The sequence below is a fragment of the Schistocerca americana genome, chromosome 7 (assembly GCF_021461395.2).
Source record: "Schistocerca americana isolate TAMUIC-IGC-003095 chromosome 7, iqSchAmer2.1, whole genome shotgun sequence".
NCBI classification, from domain to species: Eukaryota; Metazoa; Arthropoda; class Insecta; order Orthoptera; family Acrididae; genus Schistocerca; species Schistocerca americana.
Window position 1 is genome coordinate 215,101,736 of NC_060125.1, and position 15,205 is coordinate 215,116,940.

At 39.2% G+C, this 15,205-nt stretch overlaps 1 protein-coding gene across 3 annotated transcripts in view; it reads right to left on the reverse strand.

Moving 5' to 3' along the window:
* The window catches only part of LOC124622191 (putative mediator of RNA polymerase II transcription subunit 26), a 283,782-nt gene that overhangs the window by 204,621 nt on the left and 63,956 nt on the right, over positions 1-15,205 (reverse strand). For all 3 annotated transcript variants that reach the window (XM_047147835.1, XM_047147836.1, XM_047147837.1), the window contains one exon: positions 7,499-7,847. In XM_047147835.1, coding sequence (XP_047003791.1) covers positions 7,499-7,847 — 349 coding nt within the window. The remainder of the gene's footprint in view (positions 1-7,498; positions 7,848-15,205) is intronic.

Consider the following 15,205-nt stretch of genomic DNA (forward strand, 5'->3'; position numbering starts at 1 on the left):
TACAGATTGTAAAGTACATAGATGTCCACATGCACACAGCCATAGCTTACAACACAGTATAGAGTGGCACCTTTCAACCAAAGATGTTTGCAGCTAACAGCATAAAAACATTGGCACCAAATGATATTTTTAGACGATCCTGACTTTTTAAATAAACACAATATTGCATAGGGTGGGTGTAGGGTATGGGCTTCAGGAAACTCACTTTCCTAAAGGGCAATACATATCACTGGAACAAAGTGAAAAGAGGTGTCTGTTTTCAACAAGACAGTGGTAATGAATTCATGGTGCATTAATATGAAGAGGATAGACTGCTACTTACCTCACACAGCAGGCATTGAGTTGCGGGCAGACACAATGAAAATACTACTAAACATTTTAGCTTTTAGTTAAGAGAGTCCTTTTTGGTCTGAAAGCTTAAATATTTATCAGTCTTTTCATTGTGCCTGTCTGAAACTTAACGCCTCCTCTATGTGCTGGGCGACAATCTATCCTTTTCATACTGCTGTTGTTCCATCTTGGGCATTTGGCTGCTTGCCAAAGTCCACTGGATAATGTCTGTACGAACTGCAATACCAGTTAAGAAGGGATGACTTCTATTCTATATGAAGTGGGAGGTTGGATTTGGAGGAGGGGAATCTGTTGCACTGCTAGATTCATATTCATCTTTTTTCCCCCCTTTACCACTTTTAACTTGGTTGAGATGTAGCAAGGTGAGAAACTGGGACAGAAGATGAGAGATGAGCAAATCATTCTGTGGCCCATACCTTTGCCTCCTCCAGTTTCTGACTGATGTCAGATGCAGGATAGAGACAGTCTGAAAAATAGGCCCCGGAAAACAATGAGGAGAGCTGTCAAGTAGGTCACTGATGGCCAGAGAGGAGAACAAAGATTCCCAAAACAGTGTTGAGTTAGTAGGGGAGATGAGACAGATGCCCCATTATTCTATGTTGGAAAGCAATTCCTCATCTGTCTGCAATGTTAGGCCGCAGAGAAATATTAGACCCCGTACCATATTAGGTCTCTTGTGAGATGTAACTGTTATGGAAATGATGCCAATCTTCTCACAGGAGGTAATGCCTTTGAATTGGGCATTGGTCACTGGTTTGATGAGGAGTAAACTGTGGCATTTTGTCAACTGTAGCTTCTTGCTCAAATTTATCTTTGAGACACTCTATAGGAAACAATGATTTGCAGCCAAAACGGACTCAGTATCAGTCTTGGTGCAAACCAGGTACTGAGGAGAGTATTGCCCCACCCCCCCCCCCCCTTTCTTTTGGATTTGTTTTCCTCGCATGGTGTGGCCAGGGAGGGAACATCTTAGGCTCACATTTTCTGTATTAAAATGATCTCCTTCCAGTAGGGCTGCTGAAGTCTTTTTCAGCCTCTTCATCGTGAGTTGCACACCACTGTGCCAGCCACTTTGACTGGAGATTTCCCTATGGGTGGAACACTGCTACAGTGACACTGTTAACCACCACCTATGCCCCGGACATTACAGGCGTGGATGGTGATTTCTCAGCTTCAATATTAAAAGTGTGATCTTGTTTTATCGTGGCACTACCATCGCACTTGGTGTCTGTGTTTCATAAAAAGGTAGCCTGAGAGGTAACAAAAGGCTGAAAACCCTCAACTAAGGACCATACCATTTGTTACCTGGGTACCAGCAAAAACTGGCCCAATGCCTCTATCGTATGGTTAGTCACAGACAATACTTGCCACACAGAGGACTTGATAATTCTGCAACTTCCATCACAACCTTAATCAACAGCACACAAATATTCAGTTTATAAGATGTGTCTAAAACACAGGAATACAGCAACATTTTAACAGAACAACTTTCTATCAGTACAGTACATGGTCTATTTAAAAAACATCATAATCCAAACAGGCCTTGAAGGCCCAACAGTACTAACCATCCACTGTGTCATCATTCTCACCCCTTAGGTATCACCAGATGTGGATACAGAGGGGCATGCGATCGGCACACCACTCTCCCGGCCACTGTCAGTTTTCCTGACCGGTGCCACTGCTACTATATCAAGTAGCTCCTAAACTGGACTCAGAAGGGCTTAGTGCACCCCACTTGCCAACAGCACTAAACAGACACGGGCAGTGAACCATCCAAGTGCTGGCCAAGCCTGACAGCGCTTAATTTCGGTTATCTGATGGGAATCAGTGTTATCACTGTGGCAAGGCCATTCATACTGCCTGTCACAACAGTGGCTAAAGTCTGAAACATCCTACATATGTTACTCCTAAGACTTTCAGCCTTCAGTGAGAAACAAGAGTTCTTTATGTGAACTAACAACTGCTACTGGAATAACCTGCAACTAACAACAGATAATTTTAGCACTTTAGGTGCAAAACACCTTGGTTTTTAGTGCCTTACTGTCTTCACTATGATATAAGTACATTTAAAATACATAATACACACACAAATCATGAAAGAGTGTAAACAGAAACTAGAGTCTCTGTTGAAACTACAGTTAATAGTTAAGTGTAAAAGCGGTAACACTTATGAAACATTATTCAGATGGAATAGATAATGATGAACCACCCACCTCATACACACAGAAATATCTTGATAGTCTGAGCAGGATTCTGAATACTACACAAAATTTTATAACCTCAATATTACCTAAAACAAGGGATAAGTAATGCTTTCCAAAGCCAACAACTGCTCACACATCAGAATATAAAATTCAATCAATATACGGTGCATTCCAACTGGTATGCCACAATTTCCCTCACGCTGGGAGTTCTCCCTCAAAGATGGTGACCATGTCTCACCAGCCTGTCTCCTATTCTTAACCCCATTAGTGTTATCCCTTTCCACCACAATTCCTCTCTCTCGCGCGTGCTCTAATGAAGCTGAGTACTACTCCTCTTTGCGGAGGAATGTACTCACCACCCACCTCATAAAGCAAAAATATGACTGCAGAAATCGAGATTATAGGAATGAGCCTCTTACCAGCTGCATCGGAAAACATGTTAGTGCTTGATTAACAGGAGCTTAGTATGGGACCTTGAATCCAAAAGCTAAAGGCCCTTTTCTTTGAGGGTTTCAAAAACACTGCTTCACAATTGGCACCTTTCCTCAACTGGAGGTAGCATAGCGGAGGTGGAGGTACAGGAGGACTAACACTGAAAAGAATTATGACACCTTCTGTTAATATAATATCCAACGACAAAATAAGCAAGCAGGATCTTTCCCGACGACTTGACCCAATGATACATTGAACTTTGTGTGTGTGTGTGTGTGTGTGTGTGTGTGTGTGTGTGTGGGGGGGGGGGGGGGGGGGGGTCAAAACGTCACTTTTTTTGTTACAGCAGTTAACAGCACAGAAGCAACAGAGGAGAGTCTGTTCTATTGCTGTTTAACACAATTATCTGTTCTGGTTCCATAGTCTCAACTGACATGTTAGTCCGAAATGGAAATGAGAATGTGAATGGACGGACAGAAATGATACATATTAGGTTTGCACTGAGAAATCTGTATGTGTTAATCTGAATTGTGTGCATCATATTTTTAATTTTTTCGTGTGTGTGTGTGGGGGGGGGGGGGGGGGGGGGGCTATGCTCAGTTGCGTATATTTATTAAGATTGCTGTGTCTCATACATGAAAAACTACTCCAGTGACCACATCAAAGAGATATAAAGTTAAGATCTTTACCAATTATACTCAGTTTGAATTGCTCAATGGAAGACGTCTGAGCGCAGACACAGTTTTGCTCCTATTACTTAAAAAGTGCTTTGTTGATTTCATCAAAGCACTGGCACAACTATCATATATAAAAAAACAATTTCCATCATGGCAGTATTAGACTCACGATTGATACCGTCAGAAAACATCCTACAAATGTTGCTCCCTTCAATATGTACAACAGTTTATGTTTTGATGAAGCAACAAATGCAGTTGTGATGGTGCCTCCATTCATGAAAATCACTGGTAACGAATACAGATGTTCGAACTTTCGTATAAGGTGACTTTGACGATATTTGTTAATGTTCTCTACTACTCAAAATTATATATTTTCAAGGCTTCTGCTCCAGCCCCCCCCATACACACACACATACAGAGGGGTCAATAATCCATAAAAAATTTATTGTTTATTAATTTGAAATGGTTGCTGTATTTGTTCCAGGCTGCATGCATTATTTCATATTTGCAAGCATCAACATTTTTTACAATTATTCAGTAGTGGATTGTCCTAAGCCTTTCAGATAAAATGCATTTAGTTCAACACACTCTGGGCTACAAACTAACATCATTATCACTTACCTGAATGTATTCATTAATATATTTTTAATAGTTCAACGTCATCAGCCACAAATTAAAAAAACTCAATTTTTGAACAGTAGTTTTCCAAAGAAAGATTAATTTCTCAGCTTTAATATTTTTTCTGCTATTACAATGTATAGTATAGTTACTTTTTATATAGTATCACTGGTGAGCAGCTTACACTTAAATAAAAAAAAAAAAACCCTATTTTTAAAAAGGGATTTTTTTTTTTAATTTTTCCATTTTGTCGCCTGCAATATCTTTGTTAGGGGACCAGATGAAAATCTGAAAATTTCACAGTTAATAGACCTTGATGATATCAAACTTCAGTATAAATTTCAACTTTGAGATTTAATTGGAAGTTAAGGAAAAAAGATTACAAACACAAGTAAAAAATACGTTTTTTAACATCTGCGACATCTCGTAGGCTAATCAAATAAAGTGTACCAATTGCATAACGTAACACACCACATTACACTAGTTAGTGATTATTTGTTGAAACAATGTTGTGGTAATGGTTTCAGCAGGCTAACAATTACATCTGCAAGCCTATACGAGTCTGATTGTTGTCTTACTCCTTACACCAACAATTGTTCTTGAAGTGTGCAGTTGAAAAATGGTGTCTCGATGTTCTGTTGGTGTTGTTATTAATGAAGCATGTCATAAAAGTGTGTATGGAGTGTATCCTAAAGAGATTACTTTAACTGAAGATTACAGTGAAGAAGAAAAAGTGAAGGTTTACTTACAAGTCAGCCCAGAGGTCAAATTAGCATGCAAGTACCGTGAAATGAAATACTTAATAAAATTCCATCACCTTTTTGGTCAGTCTTGCATGGACCCTTTTGAGAAACATAAGAAACCTATAACAAAAGGTCTGTGAAAAATAACATTTGATCATTATTCTAAAAATAAAAGTCCTTTTGTCAGTCTCATACGAGGAAAATCACTGTGTCCAACATTATTCTAAGATATTTGTAATTCACAACAGAAAGGATAGTGAAACCTCAGATACAGAATTTTGTGACATATCAGCAAGCATTAAAAAAGTAGATACAGCTTGTGAAATCCTGGATATATCGCCTGCTAGTTAAATTATGAAACTAAGTCAAGATAAAAGACCAAGTGCCTCGATTACAAAAACTGAGAAAATGGCAGTTACAGTCAAAAAGAATTTGGAAGTTTCATTTCAAAATACAATTTGTACTAAAACAGATGGAAGTTCTAAAACTTCACCACCTGAATATGATTAACTGATAGAAAAACTAAAAACTAAATGCAGTACTTCACACAAAGAGGATAAAATTAAGATTACTAGTTTACTGCGGAATTCTTGGAGTCGAGCAAAAGTCAGTGATGAATTTAATGTGTCAGAACATCTTGTTAATTAACAAGGCAATTAGTAAAAGAACAGGGAATTTTACCAGCATTACAAAAGAAAAGTGCGTCTAATTTGGTAGATGAAAACACAATAAATTTATTAAGTATTATGACGACAATAACAGCCATTTGACGTCTGGCACAAAAAGACTATTTTTCTGTGAGAGAAAATGGTTCTAAGATTCAAAGACAAAAAAGGTTAATATTGTGTAATTTAAATGAACTAGTCACTGAATTTAAAAAAGAAAATGCTTACGTTAAAATTGGAAGATCAAAGTTTTGCGAGTTGAAACCAAGATGGTGTATTGCTGCAGGGGCATCTGGCACCCATAATGTTTGTGTTTGTTTGTATCATCAGAACATAAAGTTGATGATAGACGGGGCCAATCTTAGATTTGACTATAAAGACCTTTTGGCAGTTATGATACGCAATATTGACAGTTACAATTGTATGATCAAGGAAAAATGTGAAGATTGTCCAGGCAAACAAGCCTGCCTTGCTATTGCAAATAACTTCCGGGAATTCAGCCAGGTAACACTTTCAACGACCACCGATATTTTGGCGGGAGAACACCCCGTCATTTTCAAGGCAAAATGCAACGGAAAGGCAATGTACATGCAAATTTAAAACCTCGATTCTCGGACTGATGAAGGAAAGATAACACACACACTGAACAATAGTGCCACCAAATATGATCAAGGTCAGAGCTATCAATAATGAGACTATGAACTCACAGGTGAGGTAGCATTTACTCTGTCCCTCTGTTTTTTGACAAGGGAGACATTGGTGGATTGGCGAAGGTGATAATATCTGTCAAAACCAAGATATACATGTTGTATTTTAACACTCTCCAGGACCAAGGACATCTTTTAAAAAAATTGAGAAGGATCAAGTTTGGATGCCACTTAAAAATGTACTAAGGAAGCTGTCTCCCATGGAATTTACAACTGTTACTGGGCAAACTTATAATCTAACACCCAAACTGAGTGAACAAATTTCTCAAATGTTCAATGAGCAATGTACTAAAACCAAATAACAGGAGAACAATATAAAGTAATTAGGATGCTTATTTTCAATAAAAAAGTAAGTAATCATAGATATGATTAAATTATACACTGTAACTGTGAAATTTTCAGATTTTCATCTGGTTCCCCAACAAAGATATTGCAGGCCACAAAATGGAAAAATTAAAAAAAAATCCATTTCTTTAAAATAGTGTATTTTTTAAAGTGTAAGCTGCTCATCATTGATACTCTGTAAAAAGTAACTACACTATACAGTGTAATAGCAGAAAAAATATTAAAGCTGAGAAATTAATCTTTCTTTGAAAAACTACTGTTCAAAAATTGAGTTTGTTTTAATTTGTGGCTGATAATTTTGAACTATTAAAATATATTAATGAATACATTCAGCTAAGTGATAATGATGTTAATTTGTAGCCCAGAGTGTGCTGAACTGAATGCATCTTTTCTGAAAGACTTAAGACAATCCACTACTGAATAATTGTAAAACATGTAGATGCTTGCAAATACGAAAAAACTAATGCGGCCTGGAGCAAATATGGCCACCATTTCAAAATACTAAACTATAAATCAAAAAAAAAAATTGTGTCTACTAAACAATGGGGAATTCAACCAGCAAACATAAAATTTTTCTGAGGCGGTCAAGCAACCAATTATTTTTTTCTTGGAACACTTGGTATGGATTGACCCAGAGTGTGTGTGTGTGTGTGTGTGTGTGTGTGTGTGTGTGTGAGAGAGAGAGAGAGAGAGAGAGAGAGAGAGAGAGAGAGAGAGAGAGAGAGAGAGAGAGAATGTAAACTATGTATTACTTACACTGCTGAGAACAGTATGAGCAGGAGACGTCAGAGGGATGCCAGTCCCAACCACCGCAGCTGGGGCCTGAACCTGGGGCTGCACCTGTACTTGAGCCTGAACCTGTGCTTGAGCCTGGGCTTGTGCTTGAGCCTGAGCCTGAGCCAGAGCTCTTGCCTGCCTCTGTTGAGCAAATGCTGCAGCTGCCGCCTTTGCATCTCGCTCGACCATGCCAGCAGTACACCGCACCCGGACAGGTTGTCCGGGCACAATGTGGGTGATGCGTACTGATTTGCGTCCCTCTTCCGTGAAGATCTCCGTAAACTGCTGAATGTATTTGTTTGCAAATGCCCTTGATCCCAAAACAAACCTGTAAAAGTACAAAATGTTTTATTAAATATGCTTTAAACTTACACGCACGCACGCACACCCGCCCACACACACACACACACACACACACACACACACACACACGCACACACGGGGGAGGGGGGTATGGATATGAGGGCATGGTGGACAGCAGAAAAAGCAACTGAATTTGAGCCTCCAATTTCAGAACTTGGGTTCACAGTAATCTTAGCAAGCAAATGTAACACTATGCACTGGGCAAGATATATTTAAAAAGAATTCTGTAGGAAATAATTCTGCAATATTCTTCAGTGGATCTATTATTTCAAAATTTCATTCATTCTTATTCACAAACAAAAAGATTATTTTCAAGTGTGTTATTCCTCAAATATATAAATCACAGACTGCACTTTTATTCACACTCTGCGATATTTATTTTTTGTGAAAGAAGATAATCACCACCTTAATTGTAAGAGCCGATACCAAAGTCTTAGAAAATCCATGCAGATATAGGGAAATTAACTTTAATCTCACAAACTCGCAGAATGCCAAAGACAAATTAGAGCTAATCCTTTTTTTATGACAAGAATGTGTGGCTCTAAAATCTCAGTTACTAAACTTTATTTACTGATTGATTTCTTTATTCTGGAAAGATTACTGTCATTTCAATTGTGTGCATTTTTCTCTTACTTCCATATTGCCATCTTCATCACCATCATCATTATTCCATCTTTAAAACTTAATACTAGTGGTGGTAGTAGTAGCAGTAGTAGTAGTAGTAGTTGTTGTTGTTGTTGTTGTTGTTGCTCTTCTTCTTTTGATTCATTACAGAAGTAGCAACAGAAAAAACAATTTAATTTTTGTGTATGAGAAACTTGTACGATGAAATGAAGAGTTGAGGACAGAATGCATCTTCTAAGATTTGTTCTATATGCTGATAACACTAATATATTTTTCTGTTTACTGCTGAATCAAGTGTAATCCTCTCTGCTTTTAGCATATGAAGTTTGCTGTTTACAACAGAAAACTATTTCAAGACTTTCAGAGCAGCTAATTTTAAATGATAAAAAACACATATGTGTCTTTTAACTTATGTCATCAATTTGATCACAAATGTATCCAAACAAGACTAAAAGAGAAAACTGTAGAAAATTTTATATGTCAATTTTTTTTAGGGCTATGCATGCAGCAGGATAAATGGAATATGCATGTAACTTGTCAAAGAAACTCTGAATGGTGTGCTATAGTCAAAGCTGCAACAAGTAAATAAACAGTGGTGCAGGCATACTGTGCACAGTTCTATTTACTGCTATGCTACAGGATCATTTTCTGGGGAAATGAAACTCAGATCATACACTGTCTTTCAAATGTACAAATGAACACTGATGTTAATTTTTAGCCTTAAAATTGAATATTGCACACTTATTTTGTGAGTTTAGCAAATGTTTCATGTTTGTTTATCCTAGAAACAATCTTATTATCAAGGGGCTGTCTTCTGAAAACAGTTAAATTGGAGCAAAATGGGATATATATGATTTGTAGTACCATTTACCACAACATCTTCCAATCAGAAAAATTGTGATACAATGTGGCATCAAATTATACAACACACTCCAGAAGAAATTGTACAAGATGGGTGTCCAGTACAGAAGCAGGTAACATTAATATATAACTACAAGTTATAGTTTTGTAGTAAGAAAATGTGTTTGCAATAACTGTAAAGATGAAATTGAAAAGTTAAATGAGCGACTAAAAAGCATTCAGCTATTTGCTTGTACCTGAGGGGACATATCACTAATTTTGGAAATGGAAACCACACTTATAAATATCAATTTCAAGCAAAATCTGAAGCAATTTACCAGGTATAAATTTGGTACAATTGTAGGGCCATTACCTAGTCTTTAGTCAAAAATTATAACTCTTTTGCAAAAGTAAGGAGAAGTAGTGCAGAAATGACCATGGAGCATTGCATTAACAGTCATGAGTTGATAGTGCCAGTGTAGTGACATGTGGGTCACAATAACAAACACACCAGTGGACTGTAAAGCCAGGATAGCCGAAAGCAGTAGTAAATAAGACTGGATTTTGAGGCAAGGATCACTTGTCCTTGCCAGAAGCCGTACCGCCAGCAGCAGCCGTGGGTTTGAGACCAGGCTGCACCTGCCGCCAGCACTAAGTCCTTCACAAGATATGGCAGCACAGTACTGCAGACTTGCCACACATCCGTGCCTCCAAAGATTGCCGGTTTGGGCAGCGTACAGCCCAGGCTCAGTAGCTACGCGTGGAAACTGCTAACCATTCATAAGTACCTGTCAGGGACAACAGGGATAGTTGTGCCTGTCTCACCACTTCATGTATTGAAATAAATAAAAGTTCTTTTCTAAAGTGCATAAACTGTGCTTGCATAAGCTGTCGCAAGCAAACCGATTGGAAAAGAGGCTGCGAGAAGATCAATGGTAGGCACTGGAGCAAGCGAACTTATAGAGGCCAAACACAAACTCGCAAGAAACACGACGCCAATGCCCTCTCGATCACCAGTATTTAGATTGCCGCCACGGATCAGAGGGCCCAGTCAATTGCAGACAGAGCCAAATCATTTGTCGCAGCCCAGTCACTTGCACTTGCAGTCACAGTCGCAATCAGTCTCAGCCTCAGGCAGCACATAGTGACCACACTAGTGTACAATGTGGGACTTGTACTTCACCAGAAGTGAGGCTAACATTCATCGCAATGTGTCTGAACTGCAGTCAGTACTATGCAAGGTGACATACTACATTCGATTCAAACCAAATGCAACTCAGATCGTGGCTCCATTGCATTACAAAAATGTGCCTTTTGTCTGGACTAAAGACTGATAGATGCATTTCAGAAACTCAAAAATACCTTGCTGAGAGACAGATGTTTAGTGCATTTTGATCCTGCCAAGACGGTAGTTTTGTAAGTCGACGGTTCTTCCTACGGAATTGGCGCTGTGCTTTCACACAGAATTGCTGCACAAGACAGACCTATTGCTTTTGCCTCAAAGTTGTTAACTCAAACTCAGTGCAATTATTCACAAATTGAAAAAGAGGCTCTCACTACTGTGTATAGTGAGACAAAATTCCATCACTATTTGTATGGTCGCAAGTTCTCACAAGCCTTTGCAGTCCTTGTTTCATCTGTCAAAGCCAGTTCCTACATGCAATGCTCAAAAATTGCAACAGTGGGCTTTGTTGCTTTCCCAGTATCAGTACAAAGTTGTGTACAGACCTACAGCATAGCATGGCAATACAGACGCCCTATCTCACCTTCCGATTGGCCTGGACTCTGATTTTGATGCATCTGCTGCATCTTGTTGCAAAATCTATGTGCAGGACTCTGCATTGCTGGAATCTTTTTCCCTTGCACTACAGAAAAATTGAAGCAGACCCATATCTCAAGATTTTGTTGCATTATATTCGCACGTCTTGGCCTCGTTCATTGAAGCGTATCCAGAACACAGCTGTATGCCGATATTTTGCATGTCGGCATAACCTTTCAGTTCAAAAGGGTGTGATTCTAGTTCAAAATGACAGTGGACAATCATGCGTGCTTATTCCCAAAGTGTTACAAAAGGATGTGTTGCGATTGCTCCATCAAGGATACTGAAGAGTTGTTCGCACTAAACAGTTAGCGCGACACCACTCTACCTCGCAGCGCATGGACACGCACATTGAACAGATGACGGCACAGTGTTGCGCATGCGTGGAGAACCAATCCGCTCTGCCATAAACATTCTCAGCTTGGCCTAAAACTCAATCACCATGGAAACGAGTGCACACTGACTTTGCAGGACTATTTTGGAACACTCGCTGGCTCATCATGGTAGACTCTTTTTAGCAAGTTTCTATTTGTGGTGCCTATGGCTTCCACCACATCATGTAGCACCATTCAAGTGTTGTTCTCCGTATTTTACATAGAAGGTTTGCCAGAAGTACTTGTGTCAAACAACAGACCACAGTTCACTTCACACGATTTTGAACAGTTTTGTGAATGGAATGGCATTCATCATCTCACAAGTGCTCCATTTCACCCACAGTCCAAAGGAGAAGTAGAACACTTTGTACGCACTTTCAAGCAACAGATGGTCAAAGCCTCGCAGCACCCACACACGTGAACAGGTGCTACATCTCTTTCTCACTTCCTGTTGCTCCCACCCACAAGACGGGGCATCACTGGCAGAACTTCTGCATGGTTGCCGCCATCGGACACCGCTACACTTGCTACACCCACCACAGCATCCAGCACTGCCAATGGTCCACAAGAATCGCTTTGCGCCACACAGTCTTGTTCTTTTCAGGGTTTATGGCAACTGTGGGCACTGGGAAAGAAGCATGATCCACGAACGCATTTGCTCTTCTATATGTCTTTGATTACAGGACCTGATGGTTTGCAGCACCGCCACCAGAACCAACTTCACGCATGTCATTATCCTCGTGATTCTGATGCTTTTCTTCCCTCAGATTTATGAAAACATTTCATCATACGAATATTTTGAGGGACAGTGACTTTGTTGTTTGTGTGACTGTTGTTAACAATGTGGCATACGGTTACTCTAGGGATACACTACAACTCCTTATGTATCGCTCACACAGGGATCGGGAGAATAAGCTGAGAATAATTACTGCACGCACAAAGGCAGTCAAACAATCATTCTTCATGTGCTCCATATATCAATGGAACAGGAAGAAACCCTAATAACTGGTACAATGAGACGTACCCTCCGCCATGCACTTCATGGTGGTTTGCAGAGTATGCAGGTAACACTTTTCAACAGTTACATCCACTGTCTTTGTCAGGAGCAAATAATTTTCAAAAATGCTGCTGTGGTGGCCTTATATGGCCAGTGGACAGCTTCTGATTGGTCGGTAATTACACAGCGCTGTTGCAGATGATGTCAATGTCTGCACCGGTGGTGCCATGCTCCTGTCACAGCATAAACACTTAGAGGAATACGTCTAGTTCGTCTTTGCATCAAGAGCTCACTTCCATGCACTGCGAAGATTATACCTACTGTCACAGTTGGAGTTCGTGCACATTCTTACATCTGAAGCCTCTTTAATTAGGGAATCCCATCATTTAGGAAGGAGCCTGGGACAAAACTTTGTGTGTGTTTATGAGGCTGTGCTCAGCAACTGCAGATTTCTCCAGTTCTCGATTTTTAATAAACCGTGATGTTCTGAGCAGCAATCAGAAACGATATGGATGGACTGACTGATCAGATGGACTGACTGATGTAACTGCCTTCACTCTCACAAGTGATGTTATAAATCCCTGGCATGCTGAGACAGAGATTGGCCTTAACAGGGCATAGCATCTCTTTTATCTTATTAGAAGGTCGGAAAATTTGTCTTACATCTCATCTTCCCAGGACGACTACTATTTTGCTTGATGCATTGTTGCAGAAAGGGAGGAATGCAACTGGTGGCTCATCACATGAATGTTCAAAGTTTTCACATTTCCTTTTCTTGGAGAACACTGACTTTGTATTATGTGACTCACAGCCATTCTTTCAGAACATGTACTTCAAATGATAAATTTTGAAATGCAAGTGGTCCTCATAAGAAATAGTTTTTGTTCTGTGTAATACACCGATTAATGTATGTGTATGTTTACACTACGACGAGAGTGGTGGCACCACTAGCGCAGAGGTTGGTACCATCTGCAACAGCACAGCGTAATTAATTACCCATAAGAAGCCATCTATGGACTGTATAAAACCACCATAGCGACAGTTCTAAAAGTCAGTTGTTCCTGTCGAAAGCTCAAGTTTTATCTTGAACTGACCCAGCAAGAAGTCCGAGAATGTTTGATACAACAGTGCCATTTGAAAGACTTTGTTCTCAGTGGTTGTAACGTTTTGGCTCAGCAGTGTATATTCTTAGACCAAGAATTGGCCGTCAAAATAATATGTTGTGTTACGTTATTTTTTGCTTGTCATCTGACACACTCACAGACATCCATGTATGAGCTCACAGAAACAGACAAATGGCATGCTAAAGTACCCACACAGGACAGCAGCAGTCCTCCTCCACCACTTTGAAAAGTAGCGTATCATTAATCACCACAATTGTAAATTATTGTGAATGAGTGTTATGACAGAAAGATACAGTACATAACAGTTACGGCAAAAGCAGAAGTAGAATCAAATCCTGTACATGACTACACACCAATTCAATTCATTCCACAGGTCAATACATTATTGCATATTCCCACAGCTTGTACCCAACATCCCCATCAAAAACAGGGTGTATACACGGACATAGGAAAAAAATTCCCCGATTTCCCGGTTAAAAATACACTGTTTCCTGGGTGAAAATAAACTTTTTCCATGTTAAGTTACAGTATACTTTTCCTTGCAATTGTAAAACTTATCAATCCTTTGAATTGTCATGGTTTTATACACCGACGTAGAATTTCCCGGCACTTTAGAAAATGAAACTCAGGGAAGAAAACACGTTTTGGAAAGATGTTTGATATGCAGCAACATGTGCAGTACATATTTTTGTATTAAGAAAGTATAAATTCGAAATTCACCAAACACCACATTTTACTTTCTAAAACATTGAGATCGAGATTGCGCTTTTGTAAGCCAGTCATAGTTCATGTCACGTGATCTCGCCAGCCGATGACAGTGGATATTCAGACCATAGGACACATGATGTAGTCAGCCAATAGCAACATCCCTGTTAAGTAGTGCGAACACACAAATAGGAAAAGTTAATGGTTTAAATTAATATACACAGTGTTGCTACAAGAAAAGAAAAGCTTTTACATACAATATTGGTCTCTTAAGATTAATAAGCTGCAAGAGAAGCTAAGCTTTCACATATAATATTGATCTTTGTTGCGTCAGTTACAATTTAAGATACATCATTCAGATGTGCCAGCAAAATTTTTATGACAACATAAATGTCTGATCTTCTAGGCTCAAAATTCTTCTACATGGTCATCCTCAAAAAGTTGATTTTTAAATGAGAGTCAAACGCTCTGTGATTTAAGAAATTCATCGTACATTCTCGCACATAGTTAATCTTGCGTAGAAGGAAATTTACTTTGAAAGTAACACTTTTCAAGCAAGCATTCGCAATATTTTCCTGCGACCTGTTGGAAATAGTTTCATTTCAGCAGTTGCCAGAGCGCGCCAGATAACATATGTCATCGTGCTTGTGCAGCTACGATGGCGCAGAAAGCTCGTATGTTCGTACGTGTAAAACATTAAAAGATCTTACAGTATCTCATAAAAGAAACAAGACATTAGAAGATACTCCAAGAGCATCAGAATTTCATGAACCATACTAAAATGCATAATTAGGCTTGAAGTGCACATTCATACGCCCAGATCTGGACATAAATTACCTT